The sequence below is a fragment of the Ranitomeya imitator genome, chromosome 2 (genome assembly GCF_032444005.1).
Source record: "Ranitomeya imitator isolate aRanImi1 chromosome 2, aRanImi1.pri, whole genome shotgun sequence".
Lineage (NCBI taxonomy): Eukaryota > Metazoa > Chordata > Amphibia > Anura > Dendrobatidae > Ranitomeya > Ranitomeya imitator.
Genome location: NC_091283.1, coordinates 811769627 through 811792955, shown reverse-complemented (window position 1 = coordinate 811792955; position 23329 = coordinate 811769627). Strand labels below are relative to the sequence as shown.

At 44.7% G+C, this 23329-nt stretch overlaps 1 protein-coding gene across 4 annotated transcripts; it reads left to right on the top strand.

The window, feature by feature from the left end:
* The first annotated feature begins 13 nt into the window (after positions 1–13).
* IKZF5 (IKAROS family zinc finger 5) lies at positions 14–23059 on the top strand. Of its 4 annotated transcripts, none has more exons than XM_069753862.1 (4): positions 14–245; positions 19347–19515; positions 20053–20292; positions 21470–23059. In XM_069753862.1, the coding sequence occupies exons 1-4, from the start codon at positions 33–35 to the stop codon at positions 22408–22410; spliced, it is 1563 nt and encodes a 520-aa protein (XP_069609963.1). In that variant the 5' UTR covers positions 14–32; the 3' UTR covers positions 22411–23059. The 4 variants fall into 4 exon arrangements, with proteins under 4 accessions (XP_069609963.1, XP_069609962.1, XP_069609967.1 ...); XM_069753861.1 differs by having other exon boundaries at positions 16–251; XM_069753866.1 differs by having other exon boundaries at positions 24–245; positions 20110–20292.
* The last annotated feature ends 270 nt before the right edge of the window (positions 23060–23329 follow it).

Below are 23329 nucleotides of genomic sequence, written 5' to 3'. Positions count from 1 at the left end.
TGTTTATATATACGAAAATAAATGCTAAAGAGATGAAGCGGAACTACAACGACCAGCATGCAACGAGGCAAATTCGCGTCATGACGACAACACACGTGACCATGGAGGTGGCCTCCGGTGTGCGCTTGCGCACATTGTCCTGCCTGGGCCCGGACAACAGAATTGATCTGTGGGAAGGGGGCAGTGGTCCGCACCGGCAGCCGAGTGTAGACTGGAGGCGGAATGCGGTGCCCGGTTGTGAGGAGGTAACGGTAAGAGGGTGTGTGCTACCTGCAGGGGGCGGGGCCGTGCTGCGTGACGTCAGAGCAGACAGTCCACAACAATAATGTAGTGTTCTGTCTGCAGTGTATGAGAACAGCAATATGTGTGTGTAGCTCTATGTATATATATATGTGTGTCTGTGTGTATATATGTGTGTGTAGCTCTATGTATATATATATGTGTGTGTGTATATGTGTGTGTATAGGTCTATATATATGCGTGTGTGTATAGATCTGTATATATGCGTGTGTATAGGTCTATATATATGTGTGTGTGTATATGTGTGTATAGCTCTCTCTATATGTGTGTGTGTGTATAAATATATATATATGTGTGTGTATAGCTCTATATATCTGTGTATAAATATAGATATGTGTGTGTGATTACTGCATTACACATGACACTATATCGTATGATATTCTGTACCCGTGTGATGACATCGCTGTATGATATTCTGTACCCGTGTGATGACATCGCTGTATGATATTCTGTACCCGTGTGATGACATCGCTGTATGATATTCTGTACCCGTGTGATGACATCGCTGTATGATATTCTGTACCCGTGTGATGACATCGCTGTATGATATTCTGTACCCGTGTGATGACATCGCTGTATGATATTCTGTACCCGTGTGATGACATCGCTGTATGATATTCTGTACCCGTGTGATGACATCGCTGTATGATATTCTGTACCCGTGTGATGACATCGCTGTATGATATTCTGTACCCCTGTGATGACATCGCTGTATGATATTCTGTACCCGTGTGATGACATCGCTGTATGATATTCTGTACCCGTGTGATGACATCGCTGTATGATATTCTGTACCCGTGTGATGACATCGCTGTATGATATTCTGTACCCGTGTGATGACATCGCTGTATATTCTGTACCCGTGTGATGACATCGCTGTGTATTCTGTACCCGTGTGATGACATCGCTGTATGATATTCTGTACCCGTGTGATGACATCGCTGTATGATATTCTGTACCCGTGTGATGACATAGCTGTATGATATTCTGTACCCGTGTGATGACATCGCTGTATGATATTCTGTACCCGTGTGATGACATCGCTGTATGATATTCTGTACCCGTGTGATGACATCGCTGTATATTCTGTACCCGTGTGATGACATCGCTGTATGATATTCTGTACCCGTGTGATGACATCGCTGTATATTCTGTACCCGTGTGATGACATCGCTGTATGATATTCTGTACCTGTGTGATGACATCGCTGTGTATTCTGTACCCGTGTGATGACATTGCTGTATGATATTCTGTACCCGTGTGATGACATCGCCGTATGATATTCTGTACCCGTGTGATGACATCGCTGTATGATATTCTGTACCCGTGTGATGACATCGCTGTATGATATTCTGTACCCGTGTGATGACATCGCTGTATGATATTCTGTACCCGTGTGATGACATCGCTGTATGATATTCTGTACCCGTGTGATGACATCGCTGTATGATATTCTGTACCCGTGTGATGACATCGCTGTATGATATTCTGTACCCGTGTGATGACATCGCTGTATGATATTCTGTACACGTGTGATGACATCGCTGTATGATATTCTGTACCCGTGTGATGACATCGCTGTATGATATTCTGTACCCGTGTGATGACATCGCTGTATATTCTGTACCCGTGTGATGACATCGCTGTATGATATTCTGTACCCGTGTGATGACATCGCTGTATATTCTGTACCCGTGTGATGACATCGCTGTGTTGTATTCTGTACCTGTGTGATGACATCGCTGTGTATTCTGTACCCGTGTGATGACATTGCTGTATGATATTCTGTACCCGTGTGATGACATCGCCGTATGATATTCTGTACCCGTGTGATGACATCGCTGTATAATATTCTGTACCCGTGTGATGACATCGCTGTATGATATTCTGTACCCGTGTGATGACATCGCTGTATGATATTCTGTACCCGTGTGATGACATCGCTGTATATTCTGTACCCGTGTGATGACATTGCTGTATGATATTCTGTACCCGTGTGATGACATCGCTGTATGATATTCTGTACCCGTGTGATGACATCGCTGTATGATATTCTGTACCCGTGTGATGACATCGCTGTATGATATTCTGTACCCGTGTGATGACATCGCTGTATGATATTCTGTACCCGTGTGATGACATCGCTGTATGATATTCTGTACCCGTGTGATGACATCGCTGTATATTCTGTACCCGTGTGATGACATCGCTGTATGATATTCTGTACCCGTGTGATGACATCGCTGTATATTCTGTACCCGTGTGATGACATCGCTGTATGATATTCTGTACCCGTGTGATGACATCGCTGTATATTCTGTACCCGTGTGATGACATCGCTGTGTATTCTGTACCCGTGTGATGACATCGCTGTATGATATTCTGTACCCGTGTGATGACATCGCTGTATGATATTCTGTACCCGTGTGATGACATCGCTGTATGATATTCTGTACCAGTGTGATGACATCGCTGTATATTCTGTACCCGTGTGATGACATCGCTGTATGATATTCTGTACCAGTGTGATGACATCGCTGTATATTCTGTACCCGTGTGATGACATCGCTGTATGATATTCTGTACCCGTGTGATGACATCGCTGTATATTCTGTACCCGTGTGATGACATCGCTGTATGATATTCTGTACCCGTGTGATGACATCGCCGTATGATATTCTGTACCCGTGTGATGACATCGCCGTATGATATTCTGTACCCGTGTGATGACATCGCCGTATGATATTCTGTACCCGTGTGATGACATCGCCGTATGATATTCTGTACCCGTGTGATGACATCGCTGTATGATATTCTGTACCCGTGTGATGACATCGCTGTATGATATTCTGTACCCGTGTGATGACATCGCTGTATATTCTGTACCTGTGTGATGACATCGCTGTATGATATTCTGTACCTGTGTGATGACATCGCTGTGTATTCTGTACCCGTGTGATGACATTGCTGTATGATATTCTGTACCCGTGTGATGACATCGCTGTATATTCTGTACCAGTGTGATGACATCGCTGTATGATATTCTGTACATGTATGATGACATCGCTGTATGATATTCTATACCCGTGTGATGACATCGCTGTATATTCTGTACCAGTGTGATGACATCGCTGTATTATATTCTGTACATGTGTGATGACATCGCTGTATGATATTCTGTACCCGTGATGACATCGCTGTATGATATTCTGTACATGTGTGATGACATCGCTGTATGATATTCTGTACCCGTGATAACATCGCTGTATGATATTCTGTACCCGTGTGATGACATCGCTGTATGATATTCTGTACCCGTGTGATGACATCGCTGTATGATATTCTGTACCCGTGTGATGACATCGCTGTATATTCTGTACCCGTGTGATGACATCGCTGTATGATATTCTGTACCCGTGTGATGACATCGCTGTATGATATTCTGTACCCGTGTAATGACATCGCTGTATGATATTCTGTACCCGTGTGATGACATCGCTGTATATTCTGTACCCGTGTGATGACATCGCTGTGTATTCTGTACCCGTGTGATGACATCGCTGTATGATATTCTGTACCCGTGTGATGACATCGCTGTATGATATTCTGTACCCGTGTGATGACATCGCTGTATGATATTCTGTACCCGTGTGATGACATCGCTGTATGATATTCTGTACCAGTGTGATGACATCGCTGTATATTCTGTACCCGTGTGATGACATCGCTGTATGATATTCTGTACCCGTGTGATGACATCGCTGTATATTCTGTACCCGTGTGATGACATCGCTGTATGATATTCTGTACCCGTGTGATGACATCGCCGTATGATATTCTGTACCCGTGTGATGACATCGCCGTATGATATTCTGTACCCGTGTGATGACATCGCCGTATGATATTCTGTACCCGTGTGATGACATCGCCGTATGATATTCTGTACCCGTGTGATGACATCGCTGTATGATATTCTGTACCCGTGTGATGACATCGCTGTATGATATTCTGTACCCGTGTGATGACATCGCTGTATATTCTGTACCTGTGTGATGACATCGCTGTATGATATTCTGTACCTGTGTGATGACATCGCTGTGTATTCTGTACCCGTGTGATGACATTGCTGTATGATATTCTGTACCCGTGTGATGACATCGCTGTATATTCTGTACCAGTGTGATGACATCGCTGTATGATATTCTGTACATGTATGATGACATCGCTGTATGATATTCTATACCCGTGTGATGACATCGCTGTATATTCTGTACCAGTGTGATGACATCGCTGTATTATATTCTGTACATGTGTGATGACATCGCTGTATGATATTCTGTACCCGTGATGACATCGCTGTATGATATTCTGTACATGTGTGATGACATCGCTGTATGATATTCTGTACCCGTGATAACATCGCTGTATGATATTCTGTACCCGTGTGATGACATCACTGTATGATATTCTGTACCCGTGTGATGACATCGCTGTATGATATTCTGTACCCGTGTGATGACATCGCTGTATATTCTGTACCCGTGTGATGACATCGCTGTATGATATTCTGTACCCGTGTGATGACATCGCTGTATATTCTGTACCCGTGTGATGACATCGCTGTATGATATTCTGTACCCGTGTGATGACATCGCTGTATGATATTCTGTACCCGTGTGATGACATCGCTGTATGATATTCTGTACCCGTGTGATGACATCGCTGTATATTCTGTACCCGTGTGATGACATCGCTGTATATTCTGTACCCGTGTGATGACATCGCTGTATGATATTCTGTACCCGTGTGATGACATCGCTGTATATTCTGTACCCGTGTGATGACATCGCTGTATGATATTCTGTACCCGTGTGATGACATCGCTGTATGATATTCTGTACCCGTGTGATGACATCGCTGTATGATATTCTGTACCCGTGTGATGACATCGCTGTATGATATTCTGTACCCGTGTGATGACATTGCTGTATGATATTCTGTACCCGTGTGATGACATCGCTGTATGATATTCTGTACCCGTGTGATGACATCGCTGTATGATATTCTGTACCCGTGTGATGACATCGCTGTATATTCTGTACCCGTGTGATGACATCGCTGTATATTCTGTACCCGTGTGATGACATCGCTGTATGATATTCTGTACCCGTGTGATGACATCGCTGTATATTCTGTACCCGTGTGATGACATCGCTGTATGATATTCTGTACCCGTGTGATGACATCGCTGTATATTCTGTACCCGTGTGATGACATCGCTGTATGATATTCTGTACCCGTGTGATGACATCGCTGTATATTCTGTACCCGTGTGATGACATCGCTGTATGATATTCTGTACCCGTGTGATGACATCGCTGTATATTCTGTACCCGTGTGATGACATCGCTGTATGATATTCTGTACCCGTGTGATGACATCGCTGTGTATTCTGTACCCGTGTGATGACATTGCTGTATGATATTCTGTACCCGTGTGATGACATCGCCGTATGATATTCTGTACCCGTGTGATGACATCGCTGTATAATATTCTGTACCCGTGTGATGACATCGCTGTATGATATTCTGTACCCGTGTGATGACATCGCTGTATGATATTCTGTACCCGTGTGATGACATCGCTGTATATTCTGTACCCGTGTGATGACATTGCTGTATGATATTCTGTACCCGTGTGATGACATCGCTGTATGATATTCTGTACCCGTGTGATGACATCGCTGTATGATATTCTGTACCCGTGTGATGACATCGCTGTATGATATTCTGTACCCGTGTGATGACATCGCTGTATGATATTCTGTACCCGTGTGATGACATCGCTGTATATTCTGTACCCGTGTGATGACATCGCTGTATGATATTCTGTACCCGTGTGATGACATCGCTGTATATTCTGTACCCGTGTGATGACATCGCTGTATGATATTCTGTACCTGTGTGATGACATCGCTGTGTATTCTGTACCCGTGTGATGACATTGCTGTATGATATTCTGTACCCGTGTGATGACATCGCCGTATGATATTCTGTACCCGTGTGATGACATCGCTGTATAATATTCTGTACCCGTGTGATGACATCGCTGTATGATATTCTGTACCCGTGTAATGACATCGCTGTATGATATTCTGTACCCGTGTGATGACATCGCTGTATATTCTGTACCTGTGTGATGACATCGCTGTGTATTCTGTACCCGTGTGATGACATCGCTGTATGATATTCTGTACCCGTGTGATGACATCGCTGTATGATATTCTGTACCCGTGTGATGACATCGCTGTATGATATTCTGTACCCGTGTGATGACATCGCTGTATGATATTCTGTACCAGTGTGATGACATCGCTGTATATTCTGTACCCGTGTGATGACATCGCTGTATGATATTCTGTACCCGTGTGATGACATCGCTGTATATTCTGTACCCGTGTGATGACATCGCTGTATGATATTCTGTACCCGTGTGATGACATCGCCGTATGGTATTCTGTACCCGTGTGATGACATCGCTGTATGATATTCTGTACCCGTGTGATGACATCGCTGTATGATATTCTGTACATGTGTGATGACATCGCTGTATGATATTCTGTACCCGTGATGACATCGCTGTATGATATTCTGTACATGTGTGATGACATCGCTGTATGATATTCTGTACCCGTGATAACATCGCTGTATGATATTCTGTACCCGTGTGATGACATCGCTGTATGATATTCTGTACCCGTGTGATGACATCGCTGTATGATATTCTGTACCCGTGTGATGACATCGCTGTATGATATTCTGTACCCGTGATGACATCGCTGTATGATATTCTGTACCCGTGTGATGACATCGCTGTATATTCTGTACCCGTGTGATGACATCGCTGTATGATATTCTGTACCCGTGTGATGACATCGCTGTATATTCTGTACCCGTGTGATGACATCGCTGTATGATATTCTGTACCCGTGTGATGACATCGCTGTATAATATTCTGTACCCGTGTGATGACATTGCTGTATGATATTCTGTACCCGTGTGATGACATCGCTGTATGATATTCTGTACCCGTGTGATGACATCGCTGTATGATATTCTGTACCCGTGTGATGACATCGCTGTATATTCTGTACCCGTGTGATGACATCGCTGTATATTCTGTACCCGTGTGATGACATCGCTGTATGATATTCTGTACCCGTGTGATGACATCGCTGTATATTCTGTACCCGTGTGATGACATCGCTGTATGATATTCTGTACCCGTGTGATGACATCGCTGTATATTCTGTACCCGTGTGATGACATCGCTGTATGATATTCTGTACCCGTGTGATGACATCGCTGTGTATTCTGTACCCGTGTGATGACATTGCTGTATGATATTCTGTACCCGTGTGATGACATCGCCGTATGATATTCTGTACCCGTGTGATGACATCGCTGTATAATATTCTATACCCGTGTGATGACATCGCTGTATGATATTCTGTACCCGTGTGATGACATCGCTGTATGATATTCTGTACCCGTGTGATGACATCGCTGTATATTCTGTACCCGTGTGATGACATTGCTGTATGATATTCTGTACCCGTGTGATGACATCGCTGTATGATATTCTGTACCCGTGTGATGACATCGCTGTATGATATTCTGTACCCGTGTGATGACATCGCTGTATGATATTCTGTACCCGTGTGATGACATCGCTGTATGATATTCTGTACCCGTGTGATGACATCGCTGTATGATATTCTGTACCCGTGTGATGACATCGCTGTATGATATTCTGTACCCGTGTGATGACATCGCTGTATATTCTGTACCCGTGTGATGACATCGCTGTATGATATTCTGTACCCGTGTGATGACATCGCTGTGTATTCTGTACCCGTGTGATGACATCGCTGTATGATATTCTGTACCCGTGTGATGACATCGCTGTATGATATTCTGTACCCGTGTGATGACATCGCTGTATGATATTCTGTACCCGTGTGATGACATCGCTGTATGATATTCTGTACCCGTGTGATGACATCGCTGTATGATATTCTGTACCCGTGTGATGACATCGCTGTATATTCTGTACCCGTGTGATGACATCGCTGTATGATATTCTGTACCTGTGTGATGACATCGCTGTGTATTCTGTACCCGTGTGATGACATTGCTGTATGATATTCTGTACCCGTGTGATGACATCGCCGTATGATATTCTGTACCCGTGTGATGACATCGCTGTATAATATTCTGTACCCGTGTGATGACATCGCTGTATGATATTCTGTACCCGTGTAATGACATCGCTGTATGATATTCTGTACCCGTGTGATGACATCGCTGTATATTCTGTACCCGTGTGATGACATCGCTGTGTATTCTGTACCCGTGTGATGACATCGCTGTATGATATTCTGTACCCGTGTGATGACATCGCTGTATGATATTCTGTACCCGTGTGATGACATCGCTGTATGATATTCTGTACCCGTGTGATGACATCGCTGTATGATATTCTGTACCAGTGTGATGACATCGCTGTATATTCTGTACCCGTGTGATGACATCGCTGTATGATATTCTGTACCCGTGTGATGACATCGCTGTATATTCTGTACCCGTGTGATGACATCGCCGTATGATATTCTGTACCCGTGTGATGACATCGCCGTATGATATTCTGTACCCGTGTGATGACATCGCTGTATGATATTCTGTACCCGTGTGATGACATCGCTGTATGATATTCTGTACCCGTGTGATGACATCGCTGTATGATATTCTGTACCCGTGTGATGACATCGCTGTATGATATTCTGTACCCGTGTGATGAGATCGCTGTATATTCTGTACCTGTGTGATGACATCGCTGTGTATTCTGTACCCGTGTGATGACATTGCTGTATGATATTCTGTACCCGTGTGATGACATCGCTGTATATTCTGTACCAGTGTGATGACATCGCTGTATGATATTCTGTACATGTATGATGACATCGCTGTATGATATTCTATACCCGTGTGATGACATCGCTGTATATTCTGTACCAGTGTGATGACATCGCTGTATTATATTCTGTACATGTGTGATGACATCGCTGTATGATATTCTGTACCCGTGATGACATCGCTGTATGATATTCTGTACATGTGTGATGACATCGCTGTATGATATTCTGTACCCGTGATAACATCGCTGTATGATATTCTGTACCCGTGTGATGACATCGCTGTATGATATTCTGTACCCGTGTGATGACATCGCTGTATGATATTCTGTACCCGTGTGATGACATCGCTGTATATTCTGTACCCGTGTGATGACATCGCTGTATGATATTCTGTACCCGTGTGATGACATCGCTGTATATTCTGTACCCGTGTGATGACATCGCTGTATGATATTCTGTACCCGTGTGATGACATCGCTGTATATTCTGTACCCGTGTGATGACATCGCTGTATGATATTCTGTACCCGTGTGATGACATCGCTGTATATTCTGTACCCGTGTGATGACATCGCTGTATGATATTCTGTACCCGTGTGATGACATCGCTGTATATTCTGTACCCGTGTGATGACATCGCTGTATGATATTCTGTACCCGTGTGATGACATCGCTGTATGATATTCTGTACCCGTGTGATGACATCGCTGTATGATATTCTGTACCCGTGTGATGACATCGCTGTATAATATTCTGTACCCGTGTGATGACATTGCTGTATGATATTCTGTACCCGTGTGATGACATCGCTGTATGATATTCTGTACCCGTGTGATGACATCGCTGTATGATATTCTGTACCCGTGTGATGACATCGCTGTATGATATTCTGTACCCGTGTGATGACATCGCTGTATATTCTGTACCCGTGTGATGACATCGCTGTATATTCTGTACCCGTGTGATGACATCGCTGTATGATATTCTGTACCCGTGTGATGACATCGCTGTATATTCTGTACCCGTGTGATGACATCGCTGTATGATATTCTGTACCCGTGTGATGACATCGCTGTATATTCTGTACCCGTGTGATGACATCGCTGTATGATATTCTGTACCCGTGTGATGACATCGCTGTATATTCTGTACCCGTGTGATGACATTGCTGTATGATATTCTGTACCCGTGTGATGACATCGCTGTATGATATTCTGTACCCGTGTGATGACATCGCTGTATGATATTCTGTACCCGTGTGATGACATCGCTGTATGATATTCTGTACCCGTGTGATGACATAGCTGTGTATTCTGTACCCGTGTGATGACATCGCTGTATGATATTCTGTACCCGTGTGATGACATCGCTGTATATTCTGTACACGTGTGATGACATCGCTGTATTATATTCTGTACCAGTGTGATGACATCGCTGTATATTCTGTACCCGTGTGATGACATCGCTGTATATTCTGTACCCGTGTGATGACATCGCTGTATGATATTCTGTACCCGTGTGATGACATCGCTGTATGATATTCTGTACCCGTGTGATGACATCGCTGTATGATATTCTGTACCCGTGTGATGACATCGCTGTATATTCTGTACCAGTGTGATGACATCGCTGTATATTCTGTACCCGTGTGATGACATCACTGTATATTCTGTACACGTGTGATGACATCGCTGTTTGATATTCTGTACCCGTGATGACATCGCTGTATGATATTCTGTACCCGTGTGATGACATCGCTGTATGATATTCTGTACCCGTGTGATTACATCGCTGTATGATATTCTGTACCCGTGTGATGACATCGCTGTATATTCTGTACCTGTGTGATGACATCACTGTATGATATTCTGTACCCGTGTGACATCGCTGTATGATATTCTGTACACGTGTGATGACATCGCTGTATGATATTCTGTACCCGTGTGATGACATCGCTGTATGATATTCTGTACCCGTGTGATGACATCGCTGTATATTCTGTACCCTTGTGATGACATCGCTGTATGATATTCTGTACCCGTGTGATGACATCGCTGTATATTCTGTACCCGTGTGATGACATCGCTGTATGATATTCTGTACCCGTGTGATGACATCGCTGTATATTCTGTACCAGTGTGATGACATCACTGTATGATATTCTGTACATGTGTGATGACATCGCTGTATGATATTCTGTACCCGTGATGACATCGCTGTATGATATTCTGTACATGTGTGATGACATCGCTGTATGATATTCTGTACCCGTGTGATGACATCGCTGTATGATATTCTGTACCCGTGTGATGACATCGCTGTATGATATTCTGTATCCGTGTGATGACATCGCTGTATATTCTGTACCCGTGTGATGACATCGCTGTATGATATTCTGTACCCGTGTGATGACATCGCTGTATATTCTGTACCCGTGTGATGACATCGCTGTATGATATTCTGTACCCGTGTGAGGACATCGCTGTATGATATTCTGTACCCGTGTGATGACATCGCTGTATGATATTCTGTACCCGTGTGATGACATCGCTGTGTATTCTGTACCCGTGTGATGACATCGCTGTATATTCTGTACCCGTGTGATGACATCGCTGTATGATATTCTGTACCCGTGTGATGACATTGCTGTATATTCTGTACCTGTGTGATGACATCACTGTATGATATTCTGTACCCGTGTGACATCGCTGTATGATATTCTGTACACGTGATGACATCGCTGTATGATATTCTGTACACGTGATGACATCGCTGTATGATATTCTGTACCCGTGTGATGACATCGCTGTATATTCTGTACCCGTGTGATGACATCGCTGTATGATATTCTGTACCCGTGTGATGACATCGCTGTATATTCTGTACCCGTGTGATGACATCGCTGTATATTCTGTACCCGTGTGATGACATCGCTGTATATTCTGTACACGTGTGATGACATCGCTGTATGATATTCTGTACCAGTGTGATGACATCGCTGTATATTCTGTACCCGTGTGATGACATCGCTGTATGATATTCTGTATCCGTGTGATGACATCGCTGTATATTCTGTACCCGTGTGATGACATCGCTGTATATTCTGTACCCGTGTGATGACATCACTGTATGATATTCTGTACCCGTGTGACATCGCTGTATGATATTCTGTACACGTGTGATGACATCGCTGTATGATATTCTGTACCCGTGTGATGACATCGCTGTATGATATTCTGTACCCGTGTGATGACATCGCTGTATATTCTGTACCCTTGTGATGACATCGCTGTATGATATTCTGTACCCGTGTGATGACATCGCTGTATATTCTGTACCCGTGTGATGACATCGCTGTATGATATTCTGTACCCGTGTGATGACATCGCTGTATATTCTGTACCAGTGTGATGACATCACTGTATGATATTCTGTACATGTGTGATGACATCGCTGTATGATATTCTGTACCCGTGATGACATCGCTGTATGATATTCTGTACATGTGTGATGACATCGCTGTATGATATTCTGTACCCGTGTGATGACATCGCTGTATGATATTCTGTACCCGTGTGATGACATCGCTGTATGATATTCTGTATCCGTGTGATGACATCGCTGTATATTCTGTACCCGTGTGATGACATCGCTGTATGATATTCTGTACCCGTGTGATGACATCGCTGTATATTCTGTACCCGTGTGATGACATCGCTGTATGATATTCTGTACCCGTGTGAGGACATCGCTGTATGATATTCTGTACCCGTGTGATGACATCGCTGTATGATATTCTGTACCCGTGTGATGACATCGCTGTGTATTCTGTACCCGTGTGATGACATCGCTGTATATTCTGTACCCGTGTGATGACATCGCTGTATGATATTCTGTACCCGTGTGATGACATTGCTGTATATTCTGTACCTGTGTGATGACATCACTGTATGATATTCTGTACCCGTGTGACATCGCTGTATGATATTCTGTACACGTGATGACATCGCTGTATGATATTCTGTACACGTGATGACATCGCTGTATGATATTCTGTACCCGTGTGATGACATCGCTGTATATTCTGTACCCGTGTGATGACAACGCTGTATGATATTCTGTACCCGTGTGATGACATCGCTGTATATTCTGTACCCGTGTGATGACATCGCTGTATATTCTGTACCCGTGTGATGACATCGCTGTATATTCTGTACACGTGTGATGACATCGCTGTATGATATTCTGTACCAGTGTGATGACATCGCTGTATATTCTGTACCCGTGTGATGACATCGCTGTATGATATTCTGTATCCGTGTGATGACATCGCTGTATATTCTGTACCCGTGTGATGACATCGCTGTATGATATTCTGTACCCGTGTGATGACATCGCTGTATATTCTGTACCCGTGTGATGACATTGCTGTATGATATTCTGTACCAGTGTGATGACATCGCTGTATATTCTGTACCCGTGTGATGACATCACTGTATATTCTGTACACGTGTGATGACATCGCTGTATGATATTCTGTACCAGTGTGATGACATCGCTGTATATTCTGTACCTGTGTGATGACATCGCTGTATATTCTGTACCCGTGTGATGACATCGCTGTATGATATTCTGTATCCGTGTGATGACATCGCTGTATATTCTGTACCCGTGTGATGACATCGCTGTATGATATTCTCTACCCGTGTGATGACATCGCTGTATATTCTGTACCCGTGTGATGACATTGCTGTATGATATTCTGTACCAGTGTGATGACATCGCTGTATATTCTGTACCCGTGTGATAACATCGCTGTATATTCTGTACCCGTGTGATGACATCGCTGTATGATATTCTCTACCCGTGTGATGACATCGCTGTATATTCTGTACCCGTGTGATGACATTGCTGTATGATATTCTGTACCAGTGTGATGACATCGCTGTATATTCTGTACCCGTGTGATGACATCACTGTATATTCTGTACACGTGTGATGACATCGCTGTATGATATTCTGTACCCGTGTGATGACATCGCGTTATATTCTGTACCCGTGTGATGACATCGCTGTATGATATTCTGTACCCGTGTGATGACATCGCTGTATGATATTCTGTACCCGTGTGATGACATCGCTGTATGATATTCTGTACCCGTGTGATGACATCGCTGTATGATATTCTGTACCAGTGTGATGACATCGCTGTATGATATTCTGTACCCGTGTGATGACATCGCTGTATATTCTGTACCCGTGTGATGACATCGCTGTATATTCTGTACCCGTGTGATGACATCGCTGTATGATATTCTGTACCCGTGTGATGACATCGCTGTATATTCTGTACCCGTGTGATGACATCGCTGTATATTCTGTACCCGTGTGATGACATCGCTGTATATTCTGTACCCGTGTGATGACATCGCTGTATATTCTGTACCCGTGTGATGACATCGCTGTATGATATTCTGTACCCGTGTGATGACATCGCTGTATGATATTCTGTACCCGTGTGATGACATCGCTGTATGATATTCTGTACCAGTGTGATGACATCGCTGTATGATATTCTGTACCAGTGTGATGACATCGCTGTATGATATTCTGTACCCGTGTGATGACATCGCTGTATATTCTGTACCCGTGTGATGACATCGCTGTATGATATTCTGTACCCGTGTGATGACATCGCTGTATGATATTCTGTACCCGTGTGATGACATCACTGTATGATATTCTGTACCCGTGTGATGACATCGCTGTATATTCTGTACCCGTGTGATGACATCGCTGTATGATATTCTGTACCCGTGTGATGACATCGCTGTATGATATTCTGTATCCGTGTGATGGCATCGCTGTATATTCTGTACCCGTGTGATGACATTGCTGTATGATATTCTGTACCAGTGTGATGACATCGCTGTATGATATTCTGATGACATCGCTGTATGATATTCTGTACCCTGTGATGACATCGCTGTATGATATTCTGTACCCGTGTGATGATATCGCTGTATGATATTCTGAACCCGTGTGAGGACATCGCTGTATGATATTCTGTACCCGTGTGATGACATCGCTGTATGATATTCTGAACCCGTGTGATGACATCGCTGTATGATATTCTGTACCCGTGTGATGACATCGCTGTATAGTATTTAGTGTAGATGTGATATCATCACGGTTGATTAGTTTATGATTAGATGTCATTATTACCCCGTGTGTGATGTGGGGGTCCATCATGCACACTTTTGTGGTATGGACCTGTCGGAGCTCTGCTATCTTGGCAGTCACATAGACCCACATGCTCGACCACCGCTCCAGTCACACAGGGAAAGGAGGAGACCCCATGTTCTGGTTGTTGTGACCGTGGTGGCCCCATTTATAAGTCCTCACAGGGCCAGTGAGTTAGGAGTAACTCCTCATACACATACCAGCACTTTATTATCGGAGGCAGGTAGAGGCTCGTGCCCCCTGCTGGCACCAGATTACAGATCCATCATCCGATTTTGTGTTTATCAGGCAAAAGCCAAGAGATGAAGTAGACAGAAGAGCACAGCGTCTCCCATGTTGGCGGCACCGTCTCCGGATAGTGCCATCAGTACACACGAGCGCCGGTGCCAGGGCGGCCATAGTGTAGGAAGGCATGAATAGCACTGATCCTACACAGGGTTGTTACACATCTGCCTGTACAGTCCCTGTGTTTAGGATCAGGCTCCTCTTTCTGCTGTAGCTTAGCACATGATCCTGCTGAGCACACTGCACCCTGTGTCCGGCCCGTGGGTGGTACAGCAGGCACACTGCCGGGCTTGTGTGAGGAAGCATAAAGGCGCTGTGTCCTGCCCGTCCCAGAGACTAAATCTTCTCTTCCCCAGTTCTGCCTGTGCCGTGAATTTCATCATGGGGCTCAGCGTGGTGATGATTCCCGTCACATGGAGTACGGTTAGGACACCACTTGTGGTCGCCCCAGAGGTCACATTGCAGATTTGTCAGCCTTGTACAAATACTCAGTCCCCGATTCATCATTTGCATTTTTGGTTTTTGTCTCATGCATTGCTAAATTCATCAAAAGTTTCATGCGTTTGCTACAAAATGTTTTTTTTTTTTTTTTTTTTTAATAAATTTTGGACTCGACTGGAATACAAAATGTTGTGACATTTTGAAAAGTCTCAAATGTTTAGCCAAAAATACACCATGGAGAAAACCCCCCAAAATAACAAGGATGGAGAAAAACTAGCAAAGATTAAAGATATATGCCGGCCAGCCGGGGCTAATTTAAGTGACGGACCTCGAACGCTGCTTGCAGCGTTCGCGGTCCGTTCCTCGCTAGCGCAGATCGGGCATCTGCGCTAGTGGGATCGGCAAACGCGATCCCTTTTGGGACATTGCGTTAGCGCAGTCCGTAGCGCTATGTGCTAAGCGGACTGCCCTAACGCAATGTGAACCTTTTGACCTGTGGTCTGGCAAATAGGGGCCTATGGAAATGTAATGTGTACACTGGGAGTCTAGATAATTGGCTGAGCGTGGAAGCTGAGTTGTTGTTGTTTTTTTAGGCGAAACTTTCCAAATTTCAATACTCCTCAAACTTTGAGTTTGTGCTCCAAAAAACAAAAAGCCTCTGTGTGCATCTAGCCTAAGACCTGCAGCTGAGAGAGGAATCTGTGTCCTAACCAGGCTATTATTATTATAGCGCCATTTATTCCATGGCGCTTTACATGTGAGGAGGGATATTCATAAAACCAGGTACAATAATCTTGAACAATACAAGTCACAACTAGTACAGGAGGAGAGAGGACCCTGCCCGCGAGGGCTCACAATCTACAAGGGATGGGTGAGGATACAGTAGGTGAGGATAGAGCTGGTCGTGCAGCGGTTTGGTCGATTGGTGGTTACTGCAGGTTGTAGGCTTGTCGGAAGTGGTAGGTCTTCAGGTTCTTTTTGAAGGTTTCGATGGTAGGTGAGAGTCTGATATGTTGGGGTAGAGAGTTCCAGTGTAGGGGTGATGCGCGAGAGAAATCTTGTATGTGATTGTGAGAAGAGGAGATAAGAGGGGAATAGAGAAGGAGATCTTGTGAGGATCGGAGGTTGCGTGCAGGAAAGTACCGGGAGACGAGGTCACAGATGTATGGAGGAGACAGGTTGTGGATGGCTTTGTATCTCATGGTTAGGCTTTTGTACTGGTGTCTCTGGGTAATGGGGAGCCAGTGAAGGGATTGACAGAGAGGAGAGGCCGGGGAATAGCGGGGGGACAGGTGGATTAGTCGGGCAGCTGAGTTTAGAATAGATTGGAGGGGTGCGAGAGTGTTAGAGGGGAGGCCACAAAGCAGGAGGTCACAGTAGTCAAGGTGGGAGATGATGAGGGCATGGACTAGAGTTTTTTCAGATTCTTGGTTTAGGAATGTACGGATCCAGGAAATATTTTTGAGTTGAAGGCGGCAGGAAGTGGAAAGGGCTTGGGTATGCGGTTTGAAGGAGAGATCAGGCTATAGATATTCGCATACTGTCTTTTTACATTAAGGCCATGTTCACACAGTGCGTTTTTTACTGCGGAACCGCCGCAATTTTGCCGCTGCGGGTCCGCAGCTGTTTTCCATGCAGGGTACAGTACACTGTACCCTATGGAAAACAGGAACCACTGTGCACATGATGCGGGAATTAACTAAAAAAGCCGCGCTGAATAGCTGCGGTAAAAAAGAAGGACCATGTCACTTCTTTTTGCGGAACTGCAGCGGTTCTGCACCCATAGACGTCCATTGTGAGGTCAAACCCGCAGTAAAACCCGCAGATGAAAAAAATATCTGCGGGTTTTCTGCGGTTTGTGGTGCAGAACCGCTGCAGTGTGGCTGCCCCCCCGTGCCCCAATCCCACCCCCCCGTGCTCCGACGCCCCCCCCGTGCCCTCATCTCCCTCCTTATACTTACCCGGCCTCCCGGTGTCCGTCCGTCCATCTTCTCCCTGGGCACCGCCATCTTCCAAAATGGCGGGCGCATGCGCAGTGCGCCCGCCGAATCTGCCGGCCGGCAGATTCGTTCCAAAGTGCATTTTGATCACTGAAATAGGTTATATCTCAGTGATCAAAATAAAAAAAATAGTAAATGACCCCCCCCCCCCCCTTTGTCACCCCCATAGGTAGGGACAATAAAAAAATAAAGAATTTTTTTTTTTCCCCACTAAGGTTAGAATGGGGTTAGGGTTAGGGGTAGGGTTAGGGTATTTTCAGCCATTTTAACCCTAAAAAACTTCCTAGAAAACACACAGACTCTGCATAGAAAACTGCACTAAAAACGCACTAAAAAACGCATCAAAAAACGCACCAAAAAAAAGGACCTGCGTTTTCTGCCAAGAGCTGCGGTTTTTAGTGCAGAAAAAACAGCAGGGAAATCAGGAACGTGTGAACACGGCCTTAGAGCATACCACCCTTTTTAACCAAGGTGCCTGGTGTTATAGATATTCGCAGACTGAAGAGATTCCTAAGTTCGCCATGCTGTGGTTTTGGAAACCCAACATTTTCATTGTGGTGCCACTTCCATTCCCCTTCATCTGTCAGTTATCGGTGTGGCAGAACATCACAGCGTTTCAGTCCTGACCCGTTGGTCCATGCTTCCTTCAGGTTGTCCTCCTTGTGGCAGAACACGTATAGAAAAACAGGGTCACTGACCCACACCGTCGTATGTTATCTCACCGTTGTGGCACGTTGGGGGCAGATTTATCAAATTGAGAGCAAAAAAAGAAACCTGAGGTTGGAGCCGCTCTCCCTCAGTTCTTTATGCTGCGTATTTTCGAAAAACTGCAAGTGAGCTATTTCACTTAATAGGGGCAGAAAATCTGCAACATCAAAATCTGATGGTGGGAATGTAGCCGAATGGGCCCATCAGCAGCCCCTTGCTGACCGAGTACCTTACACCCGAGTGACTTGAGCCAGGTTGCAGTTCCTACTCCATGCACTGGGTCTCGGGTGGCGCCATGTTGTTGGTTGCAGCACCAGCCACTTGAAAGCACTGGTCGGACAGACGCCGTCAATGGTTACTGCTGTTCAGTGAATATATTCTCTTTCCTTGCAGGCAGGAGGCCACTGCCGGCACACACCAAAACTGATAATGGGCGAGAAGAAACCGGAGGCGCTGGACTTTGTCAAAGATTTCCAGGAATATCTCACCCAGCAAACGCACCACGTCAATATGATCTCTGGCTCAGTGAGTGGAGATAAGGAGGGAGACACTTTACAAGGAGGTAAGTAACCTGCCATCCTTGCTGCCTGTCAAAGGAAGATGTCACACCATGGGGGGAGCAGGTGGGGTACAGATAATTAGGGCACTGTTCTATTACAGGAGGTCGTGTTCACAGGTAGCACTAGTGTGGTGTACCGTAATGGGGTTCTTTTAATGAGAGAGCGTGCTGAATAATATGTTCGAGTCCCCGCGGCTGCATGTCTATGGCTGTTCGACAGCTGCAATCCATGCAGGGACTCCTGTTTGTTAGGTAATCCATGCATGTGTTGGGGCTGTGTAACAGAGGTCACAAAAGCATGTATGGCACCCCAGTTTTCATGAGAATTATGGACGCTATGTCGTTGCTGCAGGGCTGGGGGGACCCCTTTACCACCATACACCCCATACAGTAGGAATGGCCACGGTTCAGGTTATTGGACATTTCCATGTATGATGTTACATCGCTCCCCCGGTCATCATGTACCCCCATGTACCCTGTATCTGTGCTGACTCAGATGGCGGAGTGGTGCTATTCATTGACTCACTTTCTATGAATCAGGGCCACAAAACCACGATGTGTTCACCGCTAACTCTCCGTGCCTTGCTCTACCGGCAGCTGGGACAGACAGCGATCAGAACGGGCTGGACCACCCGTCTGTGGAGGTGTCTCTGGACGACAGCGCGGGGATGCTGGTGGATGGCTTCGAGCGGACATATGATGGGAAACTAAAGTGCCGCTACTGCAACTACGCCAGCAAAGGCACGGCTCGTCTCATAGAGCACATCCGCATACACACAGGTAGGGCCCGCTCTGTAAGCATGGGGGCGGAAGAGGGCCCATTTTGGAAACACCTCCCGCAATATTTAAATCATATATATAATGTTATAATCAATTTTTTTTATAACTAATTGAAGCAAAATTGGTTAAAAAAAAGCAATATTTAAATCGTATGTACAAAATTAATATTTATATAGTTTGTATATACGGTATATGTACATAAATATTGCTTTTTTTTAACTAATTTGGTTTTTCAATTAAATTATATATCAAAAATATGTTACTTTAAAATATATATATATATATATATATATATATATTTTACACACACACATATATATATACATGCATATTATTTATAATAATTTAATTATATATAAAAAAAAATATATATATAACAGTCTATTCAGTAGGACTATCAGCTGTGTATCCACCAGACTTCTGCTCAACACAACTGATGGTCCCAGCCCCATTTATAAGGCAAAAATTCCCACTTATTAGACCTGACAGGGCACACCTGTGAAGTGAAAACCATTCCCAGTGACTACCTCTTGAAGCTCATCAAGAGAATGCCAAGAGTGTGCAAAGCAGTCATCAAAGCAAAAGGTGGCTACTTTGAAGAACCTAGAATATAAGACATAATTTCAGTTGTTTCACACTTTTTTGTTAAGTATATAATACAACATGTGTTAATTCACAGTTCTGATGCCTTCTGTGTGAATTTACAATTTTCACAGTCATGAAAATACAGAGAAATCTTTAAATGAGAAGGTGTGTCCAAACTTTTGGTCTGTACTGTATATTTTATTTTTTTTTCAATAAATATATAGGATTATAGAATCGTATAAACTTTTTTTTTTTTTTTTATGTACACATAGATCTAGAACATGAGATGAGATTTGCCAATATCTTTGCAGGCCGCCTGAATTTACTAGCGGGCACATATGACATATAAGTGCCACATACCACTGGACGGGATAGCCTTTCATGGCTGAGGTGGGAATATCTCACGCCCGTCTCCGACTGCTGATGGTGGCGCTATAGAAGCATCTGTAAGCAGCAGAGCTATGATCTTTCTGTAATGCCCATTTAAATAGGAAAACTACACAGCACAGTGAATATATATGCATATATTTATTCTTCAGCAGACATAAAGTGCAACTGTGTAATACTGTACCTGATTTTTTCCCCGCTGCAGGTGAGAAGCCGCACCGCTGTCACCTGTGTCCCTTTGCGTCGGCCTACGAGCGCCACCTGGAGGCTCACATGCGCTCTCACACAGGGGAGAAGCCGTACAAGTGTGAGCTGTGTTCCTTTCGCTGCAGTGACCGCAGTAACCTGTCCCACCATCGGCGCCGCAAGCACAAGATGTTGCCCATAAAGGGCACACGTCCCACACTCGGCAACAAGAAAATGTGGGGCGTGCTTCAGAAAAAAGTCAGCAGCTTGGGGTACACCCGGCGAACGCTTATTAACCTCAGCCCACCATCCATGGTGGTGCACAAGGCGGACTACCTGACTGACTTCTCCCATGAAATCCCCAACATCCAGAGCGAGGCCTATGAAAACCTAGCCAAGGCTACACATGGAGGAATGTCTAGGGATCCACAGGAACTCATGGTTGACAACCCCTTAAACCAGCTGTCCACTTTGGCTGGGCAGCTTTCCAGCCTTCCTCCTGATACTCAAAATCCTGCGTCACCAGACACAGGGCCTTGTCCTGATGAGAAACCATTCAAGATCCAGCAGCCTCCAGCACCAACCTGTGCCCCAGCTGTCTCCACCAGTGTTCCCCAGAGCTCGTCTCCAGCCAGCCCCGAGGTCCGTCCAGGACATCATCACAGGAACTGTAGTCCCATGGCCGGGCCCAGCAGCGAGCGTAGCGGCCGAACCAGCACCCCAAGCATTAGCAACAGCCAACCTAGTACACCAGCTCCCGCCCTGCCAGTGCAGGACCCCCAACTTCTGCACCACTGCCAGCACTGTGACATGTACTTTGCAGATAACATACTCTATACAATCCACATGGGATGTCATGGATTCGAAAACCCTTTCCAATGCAACATCTGTGGTTGCAAATGCAAAAACAAGTATGACTTTGCTTGCCACTTTGCTCGAGGTCAACATAGCCAACACTGACTTCTAGTAGCCTTTATCTTCTTATCACACTCTGCTCCTCGGGAGACAGTCAGCCTATCCAGTGCCTGTCATTGAGGATTATGTATAGGATGTACGTATATATATCTGTGTCTCTGATTTGGTCCTATGGTCTGAAGGGTAAGACGGCCACGACGTGTCCAAGGGCTGACGCCTGTAGAAAAGAGTATTTATGAACTGGATGAAGCACCTAATGTTTAGTTGTCTTCCCAGTTGTCTTGTTGCCCCCCCGAGGAGAGTATTTGGGTGGGGGCTCGTCTGCGTTGTGGGAACCTCACAATTATCGTACTTACAGAAGGTAAAGAGACCGATTGCCAGGAACTCCATGAATGTCGTAAACTTTGTCTGTACTTTTATTGTCCACTGTCAAGATGCGACATTTTGTTTTACTAGCGGCCTCTTGCCCTGCGTGTGAAGGGCTGGAATGAAGGCTTTTTAAGTTTAATTATGATGGTTTCCAATTGGAAAAAGAAAAAAATGTTTGTTTTTTTTATAAATTAATTAATTTATCCTCACTGGCTGTTAAATATGTTTGTACAGATCTATTCACGGTGCGTTTAGTGTTGCTCCAAAGAGTCAAACTTCTTTGTAAACCACGCTGTGTAATAAATGTGTGACGTCTGCCCACTTCTCTCGTGTCCTCTGACTGTTACCTCCAATTTCGTAATCTCTGGCGGATCGAGGAACTGGTAAGAATCCTGCCAGGTTAGGTACAAGAATACATGGACAAAAAAACTTTACAGTAACATTTCCTTATGTGGCAGAAAACTCTATGTTGTGTCACATATAAGAAAATTCCAATTCTTCCTTACCCATGCTGTCACATAAACCCCAAGCATGGACATCCCCTTTTTGTGACTGTGGACTTGTGAATCCTCACAGCATGTAGTGTGCACGCTGT

Excerpts from the sequence above, each read along its gene's own strand:
- IKZF5 (XM_069753861.1), top strand. The coding sequence starts at position 33 with ATGAAGCGGAACTACAACGACCAGCATGCAACGAGGCAAATTCGCGTC. Across the intron at positions 252-19,346 it reads CCGGTTGTGAGGAGGTAACG|GCAGGAGGCCACTGCCGGCA; the intron begins GTAAGAGGGTGT and ends CTTTCCTTGCAG. Across the intron at positions 19,516-20,052 it reads GGGAGACACTTTACAAGGAG|GGCCACAAAACCACGATGTG; the intron begins GTAAGTAACCTG and ends TCTATGAATCAG.